Below are 10,610 nucleotides of genomic sequence, written 5' to 3' on the forward strand. Positions count from 1 at the left end.
AACGCGAGAGGCGCCTCCCGATTGGACAGCAACAAGGAGGAGGGCTGAGAACTGCGAGGCGGTGATTGGTTGTTCCGGCACGGGGCGGGGAAAAGAGCGCGAGGATTGGAGGGAAGAGCTGTCGGTTTGAACAAGCCCCGCCTCCTGCCTGAGGGGGTGGGCGGGAAGCGGGGTCCTGGGTATCCCCTCAGCGGGAGTTGGACCTGGGTTTCCCGCCCCGCACGGTGTCTTGGAGCCCCTCTGCAGGCTGAGAGCCCCCAGCTGACACGGGAGCTGAGCGGGTGGCAGGGGCCTGCGGTTGGGGTGTCCCTGCCTGGGCAGAGGTGGTGGCAGAATCATCTCTGACATGAGACATGGAGCTCGTGGGAGTGGGTACCGCGGAGGGCAGGGAGGATGACTGGGGAATTGGAGCATCTCTGCTATGAGGAAAGGCTGAGGAAGATGGGCCTCGAGAAGAGATAATTGAGAGGAGACCTCATTAATGTGTATAAGTACCTAAAGTGGAGTGCCAAGAGGATGAAGCCAGGCTCAGCTCAGTGGTGCCAGCCACAAGGACAGCAGGCAATAGGCAGGAAGCGGTGCCCAGAAAGTTCTACCTGAACATAAGGAAGAACTTCTTTCCTGTGCAGTGATTGCTCACTGGTCCAGAGAGGCTGTGGAGTCTCCCTCATTGGAGATACTCCAGAATCATCTGGACATAATCCTGTGCCATGCACTCTGGGATGACCCTGCTTGAGCAGGAAGATGGGACCAGATGAGCCACTGTGATCCTTTCAACCTGACCCATTCTGGGTTTGGTGACAGATGTCATCTCTGCATCCTCCTGACAGCCAGGGAGGCTTACCCTGGCTTGTCCCAGTGCCCAAGCAGCTCCTGGTGACATCCCTCTCATCAGCGTGTCCCATGGGCTGCAGGCACACGGTTCCTCAGGCCACTCAGCGGTGTGGCCATCCTGTCCCCTCAGGACACCACAGAGTGGCTGTGGGTCAGCCAGCAGTGCCTGGGCTGGCTGGGAGCAGGAGGGAGGCCTGGTACCACAGAGCCCTGGGGAGCAGCACAAGGCACGGCCTGGAGCTGGAACCTCACCCTCCGCATGTGAGATGTGGCAACCAGTTGGGCACATCCCTTCATCAAAATGGCTCCCTGTTATTATGTGCTGCTGCTGTGTCCTGCACTGTGGCTGGGATCCCTGGTTAGGCTGGATTCCGTCGTTTAAGGGCAAGCAGAACAAAATGTCTCTCCTTGTCCTGAAGGAGCCTGCAATCATCAACATGATTTGCCTAGATTTCAAATTGAGGCATTTGCCCAAGAGCCTCTGTGGCTGAGAAGTTGAGGCTCATATGGGAGGAACTGTTCCCAAGGCTGATATGCAAAGCTTGGATGAAAGCCTTGGAGTCCTTGGTCTCTGCCAGGCTTTGATGCCCAGACTCCTTGCCTGTAATCTGCCATCTATGCAGACAGTATCAGAGCTATCAAATAATTCCACCACAATGTGAGCCTTGAAAAAAAAAAAATTAAGAGTCTGCTAGGAAAAGTACACAGAAATGTCCTTGGGTAAAAGTGAAAAATTGGATCAAGCCAAATACATAGTTACAATTTTTGCTTACCAGGTCAAGCTTACACAGACTTTGGACTGGGAAAACATTTTGTATTGGTACAGTGAAGCTATCACAGGACATACCAGGAGTTGCCAGGAAACAGCAGGTTTACAGGCTGCTGTTACAGGTGAGGCTTGAATCCTTCCATCAATTCTTCTCTGATGTTTTCAAGGCTTTGAGGCATTGCTGGAGATGGGCTGGTATTTTTTGAATTGTGTTTGCAGGTTATTGGGAAAGAGCTGAGCCTTCTAAATATTTGGTATTTACCAAGCTATGATGCTGAAATACCAGAGGCATCTGAAGAATCCAGCCCAGTTCTCACCCCTCTCATGCCCCAGCACAGGGCTGACAGACATGTGGATGCTCTGCTTCCATCCCTAGGTAAAGGACAAACGATCCCTGTGTGTGGTGTGGGAGGAGACTGTGTTATCTGCTATGATTCACTCTGGTAAATAACCTTCTGGAGAACTGCTCTTGTTTATAGCAACAGCCTCAGATGCTAAAGTTTACAGAGACTTTAATCCTTGCTGTTCTCACGCATATTTACTTTGCAGTTTTATCAGAAACATCTCTTGAAAACCTCAGTGTTTTTATAATTAATTGAATAATGTGACTGATGTTAAAAATAAATGGATTTGGAAAAATGCCCAGCAAGCTGCTGAGCAGTCTGTAGTATAGCAACCGTAGCTGCATTCTCAGGGATATGTGTGTTTTCCTAACAAATGCAGTCTCATGACTGAGAGATTAAATCTTTATTAGTTCAAAATTCACCCTGTTGATTTTGCTGTGTTTATGCTGCATAATTGTTTCTGGAGAAATTCACATGTTTTAAAGGGACCGTGCTCCTGTTTACAGAAGGGATGGGCTAGTCTAAGCCTCCCACAGAGGGAATGTGGTGTAGGGTATCTTCATCCATCCAACATCCCTCTGGCTTTATGTTAGTTTCTGCTCCAGGTGCAATCCGTTGGCCATGGGGCCATGTGTGTGTGACCAGGGTGCTTTGATACACATGGATTCTGCTCATCCCAGACTCACATCCTATGGATTTCTCCTCTATAGCAGTGCCCACCTCACCTCTCCTCCATGACCCTCAGCCACATCCCTGCCCTGTGCTCTTCCTGACCTAAGACCTTCCTGAGGCTGCTCCCTAGTGTCGTCACCACTTCCTCAACTTTTGCTGGCTCAGGGCATTGTCTTATCAGTCTGGGATATTTTTATCAGTCTGTGCTGTGCAGTTAAGTCTGGGCTCACCTCTGCTCTCCTGGAGAGGTGTGCCTGGCTGGCCAGGGCCGGGACTGCTGTGCCCTGAGAGTGAGCACCAACAGAGATGCCTTGTCTTGCCTCCTCTCAGCTTTGAGGACAGAGATAAAGCAGCAGTGGAGAAACAAGGCTAGAGAAATGCAGGAGGGACAAAGATTAGTGAGGTGAAGTGAGGTAGATCCTGTAATGCATTTGGTGAGCCTTCAAATCCTATCTCTTATCCCAGGGGAATCCCAGATGCATGAGCCCTGCAAACTACATCATCAGCATCTTCCTCTGGAAAGCATCATCAAGCTAATTCATTTGTCCTGGCAGCCAGATGATTAAAGTTTTAAAACTAAATTACACACGTTGCTGTAACAGCATAAACACAGTAATGGTTCTCCTCTGTTACACCTGTCGCCTCTGCTGTAATGGCCTTAATGAGCTTTCAGCCTCATCATCCAAAAGAAAGAGATTATCACACAACACTTCATGCTGTAAATGCATTCTTGGAGCCGTGGGTGCAATGCAATGCCCTGCTCCAAGGAACTATGGGTGGGAGTTGAAGTGGTTGGGTGCCTCCCCCTGAACCAGGAGCAGGTCCAGGCTGGGGAGCTCCCAAAATGTGGCAGGCGGTGCAGACACCACAGCAGTGTAAGCTGTAGCATTCCCTGTGAGGGGAATGGGTGCCTATCCCCATTGCATAGGATTATCCCGCGGTGTGGAGTTATTCCAAGCTTGCGTCTTCTCAGCTTAATAACAGGCTGTGAGCTGCACTTTGACCTGCTTATGTTTTTCACTTGTTCCATATTTAACCGAACTCATCATCATAAAGGCCAGGAACTGTTTCACTTTCTGCACCAGACTGGGTTTCCTGTTGGATGTGCAAAGGACACACCTGCATGGTGGGTTTCTGGCCTGCCAGCACTGGGAATGCTGTTATTTGACAAAGGGAGCCAAGGAATCTGGTGTTGGTGGATTCCTTTCCCCAAATATGTGGCTAGACCTGAAAATCCAGCTGCCTGGCTTTTTTTGTTTACTGGTTTCCATGTCTGCTTCAGTGGGTCCTGGGAATGTGCAGCAGGACTCTCCGCTTCGTTCTGGGAGGTCTGTGGGTGGAACTGGATCTCGTTTGCCCCTTCCAAAATCTGCAGACTTGGAACCTGTTTTGCCTCAAGGCTTATTGTGTTTATTAAGCCTTATCCTGTGTCTGCACCCGAGCTTCCATCCCTTCAGTGTTGTGCTGGACAAGAGACTTACCGGTTGTGGCTGTGGCCTGTCCCATTGACTGCAACTCCACAAATGCCACTGCTACCCCAAATACATCAGAAGCAACTGTAAGCATGTGGTTCCCCCTTGACACAGCAACCTCTAATTTGGGATCCCAGGTGGCAGAGGTGAAAGAAACTGCCCCTGCTGGCGCTGGGATTCTGCCTCGGGTTAAATACCTGCACATCTGGGACCCAAGGGCTCATGAGCCCCATTTGCAGGTGATACTGACTTCATTCTGGAACTCAAAACATGGGCTGGAAGCTGTGCTCCTCAGTCTCATGATGCTTCTTATCAGGTACTTTCAAGCAAGATAAAGAATCTTAAATGCTTCAATTTTCACACTGATCTGACCACCCTTCTGCTGACAGTACCTGCTGGCAACCTTTCACACTACAACAGGAAAAAACCCATAAAAGATCCCCAGAAGGATGCTTTGCCAAAACAGGCTTGACAAACTTTAAAAACATGCTGAAGGAAATAGAGGTTATTTGGGTGAGTGTGCAGGCGATATCATTCTGTCCCTTGGTGGGGATCTGCTCCCAGAACTGCAATGAAGTGATGGCAGCACATTGTACTTGTGGGATACTGATGCGTGTGTGACCTTCTAAAAATCCTTAAACCCTGTCCCTTTGCTTATAATGAAGGACTTGATGTAGTTTTTTCTGCACTGCAGTTCTGCAGTAAACTCATCCCAAAGACAGACATCTCAGTGTCCTCTGCCATGCCTGTGGGGGGCAGAGGGACTTGGTTTGAGTCCCTAGGCATCATGACTTTTCCAGGGATATCTCATTGCTGCACTCTGCCCTTTGAATTTCGTCCTCTCCAGGCTCTCAGCCCTGAAAAGATTCACCAGTGAAGGGTGCAAAGAGAGGATCCCACAAGGTCTGGAGGACGAGGTGGTTCCTTGGACGGTGCAGTGCCACAGCTCGGGATCCCGGTGCGCAGTGCCATCTCCTGGAAAGCCGGGCTGCAGCTGCACTCAGGAGCGCTGCTCCTGGTAGCTTGGTGCTGTCTCCATAGACACAAACATTTTCTTTTCACCACTGAGAGTCCCCCACCAAACTGCTCTTTCCCCAGCAAGCAGGAAGATGCTCCTCACCCCCATGTCCGAGGCACCCTGTGGCAGAACATCTCTGCATGGCTCCTTCCCAGTCTGGATGTTGAATATAAATCTCTAGGTACAAAAAGAATAGTAGAGAACAAATAAACATCTATAAATATTACTCCATAGCTTTTGTTCTGTTTGGGCATCAGTTGCCTGTTCAGTTGAATGTCCTGTGTACTTGTTTGCCCTGTCAGTGTCCTGTTCTATTTGTCCTGGATTTTACATTAAGGGACACTTTTCTCTGTCCCTCCCCAAGTCTGATGACCTCTTCATGAGCAACAACCAAACTCCTCATAGTACAGTTCACCCTATATTTAAAATGTTGTCACATCTTTTTAATGAGACAAAAATCTGTACACACACACTTGAAAGCTGCTGGCTTGACTAAGCTCTGCGTTTTCCTGAAAAGACAAGAAAAATGGGTGGTTCCAATGGCAACATGTTTACTTCTCTAGAAAAGCAACGTAGCTGAAGTGCTTAGTCACTGAAAAAAATGCACACTGCAATTTAAAGCCAAAGGCTGGCATTTCTACCATTATTTTATGCTATTGTGGCATCTTCTGAGCAGCTGGGAGATTACTGTACTTCAGTAATCCATCAGACACTGTGAAATAACTCGTGCTCCAAGGTAAGCCTGTAAAAGCTATTATTTGAAAAAGACTGTAATCATGTAAATACAAGGCCACAAGCTTCACAAAGGAAGAAAAGCTACTGTGACTTGTGATTGTTCACAGCTCTCCTTGGTCCCTTAACAGTGAGGACTCTGTGTTGCAAAGTTGTTGTCACGAACTATTTTCACTTCTGCCTTGGCACACACCAATGAACTGCAACAGCCTGTTTACCAAAATGTATTTTTTACTAAAATTCATATTTGTAAAGGAGCGATCATTACACAAATTAGGTAAACCAACACATATGACATAGTTCTCACCTTAAAAATAAATTTCAATTCAGCAATTGATTTGATTCTACAAAGTCTAAGAGGAAGAGTCAGGTAAGTGCTACTCATGTGGTGAGATGCCAGACAAGGCAGGACCCATCCTGACTCAGCTTGGAGGTGTCAGTCCTAAGGGGTTGGGAGTCTTCCAGGGACCAAACCCTTCTCACTCTGTTGTCCTTTTCTCCCCCATCAGATTTGTAGAGAAGAGGAGATGAGTAAAGGCCAGGAACTGACAGCAGTGACCTCTTCACCTACTGCTCTAACCAGGGGTCCCCCAGCAGCATCTCCCCATTAAAGGCTGTGTAAAGGCTTCATTTGATTGTGCAAATTCACTCCCTCGTCAGCCCTAACGGAGACTTAACAGCAAGTTCCATTTCAAAAGTAATAACCTGGCAAGCAACAAGCCTGTTAAATGTAAGCCACTTTGCAAGGTAGAAGGAGAAGACTTACACTTCTTTTTTTTCTTTCCCTAGGTTTTCTTCCATGCATGTACAACTGGATGTTTAATCTAAAAGTTTATGAAGTTACTGCAAGTCTGTGAGAATCACGTTGACCATCCTGTGCAATTAAACTTTCTCATTAAGGACCAAGCCCCATAGCCTGAATGCCTCAGAAGTGGCTGTAATGTTGTTTCACCCTGTATAACGGTACAGGATAGTGAGGAGAACCTCAGCTCTGTTTCTCAGGATGAGGCCAGCCAGCAGACAAACATGGAATGGCTGGACTCGCTCCCAAACAGTACAAAACAAACACCACCAACAGCAGAACCAAGTAATGCCCCAAAATTCACTCAAATCAGTGGCTGACAAACTCCTGAACATTGGGAATTCCTGTGTGGCTGCAGATTAGTCCAGGACCTTAGTCCAGGTCTGCTTTGATGGATCAAGGTATTCTAGAAGTGACAAACTATGCAGATGAGGCAGAGATAGAGTTCCACCGTTTCATCCACCCGAGGGAAACTCATCCAGGCCCTTGGGTGTTTATGCAGCAACAAATAAAGGCATTGTGACAAGACGTATCCCAGGAGAGTTTCTGGTACCCAAGACATGAAACTTTCATCACATCTGCCAAGTTGATAGAGAAATTTCATGACTGCACGCAGATAAAACATGAGGTGAATGCACTGTTTCAATTCCACTGGGCTCCTCAGGGGAGGTAGGTGGGACTTAAACTGCACAGAGGCTGGGTGCTGGTCTGCACGGGCTGGATGTGACGCTGCAGGAGCACGATCCATAGCTCTCAGTGCAGAGAGAAGGTTCTACCACATCCGGTACCACATTTCCAGTAAATGCTTTCAGCAAGAGCCAGAAATGCATTCATTGTGTGCACAGTGGGTTCACATCACTGTACCTTGTACAGCTGCAGCACTGGTATCCCGACAGAACTCTCCACGTTAGAAGTCAGTTAAAGGCTATAGATCTCGAGAGAGAGACAAAAAGAGAGGTGTCATACTTTGGACAGATTTTTTCCAAACAGAAATTAAAAATATCTTAAAAAAAATACATCTATCGTTTGAGGAACTAAAGCAACTCATGCTAATTTGCTGGTTTATTACACATCTTGCTATGGCTCTGTATGAGAGTCTGAAAAGGCAGATAAGCACAAGATTAGCAGAGAAAGCTGTTTAGACTCAGCCAAACTCCAAGGGAGCTTTTCACACTGAGAAAAGGTAGCACCCCTTGCTTCCAAGTGTCCTCTGCCAGCATGGGCAGGTTTTTAGCATGGCAGATGTCCTATAGAATCACAGAATTGTTTAGAGTGGAAAAGACTTTTACAATGATTGAATTTAACAGTTTTCCCAGCACTGTGACATCCACCATTAACCTGTGCTGTATCTACACATCTTTTAAATTCCTCCAGGAATGGTGACTCCACCACTGCCCTGATCAGCCTGTGCCAGGGCTTGACAACCCTTTCAGGGAAGAAATTTTTCCTAACATCAATCTAAAGCTCCCCTCCCATCACTGTTTCTTTTACTGGATCATACCATCTTGCTGCCCTGTCTGGCCAGGGTCAGTGGTGACCGATGGGCTGGGTGTATTGCTCTGCAAAAATCGACGGAAGTCCTTAATCATGGGGCGGAGGACCTGGATGAGGGCACTCAGTGCTGCCTGTGTCCCCTCCATGGCCTGTGCCTGCCGCTCCTGGGCACACGCCTGCACCTCCTGCGAGCGGCGAATCATCTGCAGCAAGTCGTTCTGCTGCTCCAGGTGCTGGGCAATCTCCTTGACGTGCAGGTTGGTTACTCGCTGCTCCTGCAGGAGCTTGGCCGAGTTCAGGGCGATGCGGCTTTTCAGCTCCTGGGGCTTGGCAGACACCTCGTGCTGATGGGCCATCATCTCCAGGGGCGCCTCCGCAGTGACGGCGGTGGGGGCCTCCGTGGTGCAGTACTCCACTACCCCGTCCTCCAGACTGTGGTAGGTTGTCTCTGCAGGAACTGAGAACAAAGGACAGAAAGGGAGTCAGGAGTAGCTGTGATTCGGGATTTTTATCTACAGGACTATTCAGTGAATATCACAGGAATACGGCCTGTTCACTGAGATAACATACAATGACCAGCAATGCACAAAATGACCTATTTAAGTCTACTCCACCCTCAGTCGAGCTTCCTTCTGGGCTGTTCAGCCCAAAGGAATAGGGAATGCCTTATCTGTCTAGACAATATAATTTCTCAACCTCCAGTTTAAAACAATCTTTCCAAGCAGCATTAGCTGACTGACATAACAGCAAAGACAAGACCCAGAATGGCCCCTGTCGTAGAAGAGCTGCTCTTTGGGACACTGCACACTGGAAAATCAGCCCTGAAGATGTTTTTCTCCCTGCTTTTGTCCCCAGAGAGGGACCGAAGAATCTCCCAGGGTGCAAAGGATCCTTGGTTCCCTTGTTCTTAAGGCTGAGTCAAGCTGTTAAAGCTGACTTTCAGTACCTGTCTGGGGGTGTCTTGGGGCCACTCCCCTACAGCACACAAGGGCAGGCTGGGAGGAGCGTTTCATTACAAAGATGTAGGGATTTCTTTTTGTTGGGGCTTCTCTCCGCCCAAAGAACTTGTGGGCATCCTATCCCTGGAAATGTTGAAGGCCAGGCTGGATGCAGAAACCTGCTCCAGTAGAAGGTGTCTCTGCCCATGGCAGGGGGGTTGGAACCGGGTGCTCTTTAAGGTCCTTTCCAACCGAAACCATTCTGTGGTTCTCTCCCCACACAAGGCTCGGTGTCTCCTCGCAGGGGGGTGTCAGGGCCAGCCCAGAGCGTTCCGGCGGGCGCAGCACTCACTCTGGGTCAGGGTGACCGTGGTGGCCGAGGCGGTGATGGGGATCTCGCTCCCGTCACCCGCGCCGCAGTCGCCGCTCGGCAGGCTGATGATGGTGGCCTCTCCCAGCAGGTTGCAGATGCGCTGCTGCATGGGGGTGAGGATCACCGGGGCGGCCGCGGCGCCCGCCGGGTCCTCGCCCTCGGGCCCGTTGCCGCCGCCGTTCTGGCTCTCGCCTCCCCCTTCCATGGCAGCCCGCACTTGGGCCACTTTGCGCCGCACCTCGGTCTTGAGGTCAGACCACTTCTTCTTGACCTCGGGCAGCTCGCGGTGGCAGGTGGCGACGGCGTTGACGCGGCGCAGGATGTCGTGCCAGGCGGCGGCCTTGGCGGCCAGCGGCACGCCCGCGTTGAAATGGTTGACGAGGAGGTGCTTTCCCCGCTCCAGCTCCTCCACGATGATCTCCACCTCCCGCTCCGAGAAGTTCATCTTCCGCTTCTTGGCTGGGGGCGCCGGCGGCGACGCCATGGCCATGGGGGGCAGCGGGGACGGGGCACGGGGTCACACCTGAGGGGCCTGGGGGGACGCTGGGCAGGGCCGAGGGGCGGCAGGGCCCCCCCACCCCCGGGGCCGGGGACAACAGGGGGGCCCCGAGGCCCCTCAGGGCCCGGAGGGGTCGGTCCCCCCCGCTCCCCCTTTGGCACCGCCAACGATACGCAAATTGCGTACGGCGCCCGCCCGGCAGCCCCGCGCAACGGCCCCCGCCCTGCGGCACTGGCGTAATGGCTTCCAGAATCGGCCCCTCTTCCTGCCACGTCTGATTGGTCCGCCAGCCTGTCCGTCACGTGAGTTTCCCGCCTCCCGCCTGCAATGCCGCATTATTATTGGTCAACAGGTCTGTCCATCAGGCAGCCAAGAGGAGGCCCCGCCCCGCCGCTGGTCTCAGGGCACTGGGCCTGCGTGGGGCCGGTGAGGGGTTGGGCCCGCCCGTGGATTTCCTCGCTCCAATCCCATTGGGTAGTTCTCTTGTCCATCAATCCAGAGCGCGCGCTGCTTTCCAACCTACCGGATGTGCGGGACGTCCGTCAAGCTCAAACTGACTGCCGGCTGTGGCTCTATTGGAGCTGTTTGCTTTATCGCCGCCTTCCCAGGGGCTCCAGCCAATTGCGGTTTGGCCCGCGCGCCTGCACCGCCCCCTGTGCAAAA

The 10,610-nt window shown here is 50.9% G+C and overlaps 1 protein-coding gene and 1 long non-coding RNA gene across 9 annotated transcripts; one reads left to right on the plus strand and one right to left on the minus strand.

The window, feature by feature from the left end:
• Positions 1-134: 134 nt before the first annotated feature.
• On the plus strand, positions 135-5,288 carry LOC130260208 (uncharacterized). Its single transcript, XR_008841754.1, has 2 exons — positions 135-1,979; positions 4,939-5,288. It is a non-coding gene; the product is annotated as an uncharacterized LOC130260208 (long non-coding RNA).
• NAIF1 (nuclear apoptosis inducing factor 1) lies at positions 1,628-10,568 on the minus strand. Of its 8 annotated transcripts, none has more exons than XR_008841751.1 (4): positions 9,428-10,567; positions 8,145-8,594; positions 7,508-7,568; positions 1,628-5,286 (listed from the first exon to the last, which is right to left on the minus strand). XR_008841751.1 is itself a non-coding variant. In XM_056505401.1 (3 exons), exons 1-3 carry the CDS (start codon positions 9,936-9,938, stop codon positions 7,558-7,560), a joined length of 972 nt encoding a protein of 323 aa, XP_056361376.1. In that variant the 5' UTR covers positions 9,939-10,568; the 3' UTR covers positions 6,050-7,557. The 8 variants fall into 8 exon arrangements, 3 of the variants coding, with proteins under 3 accessions (XP_056361376.1, XP_056361377.1, XP_056361375.1); XR_008841750.1 differs by having other exon boundaries at positions 6,608-7,568; XR_008841749.1 differs by having other exon boundaries at positions 6,149-7,568.
• Between the last annotated feature and the right edge of the window lie 42 nt (positions 10,569-10,610).

Source organism: Oenanthe melanoleuca, chromosome 17 (assembly GCF_029582105.1).
Source record: "Oenanthe melanoleuca isolate GR-GAL-2019-014 chromosome 17, OMel1.0, whole genome shotgun sequence".
NCBI classification, from domain to species: Eukaryota; Metazoa; Chordata; class Aves; order Passeriformes; family Muscicapidae; genus Oenanthe; species Oenanthe melanoleuca.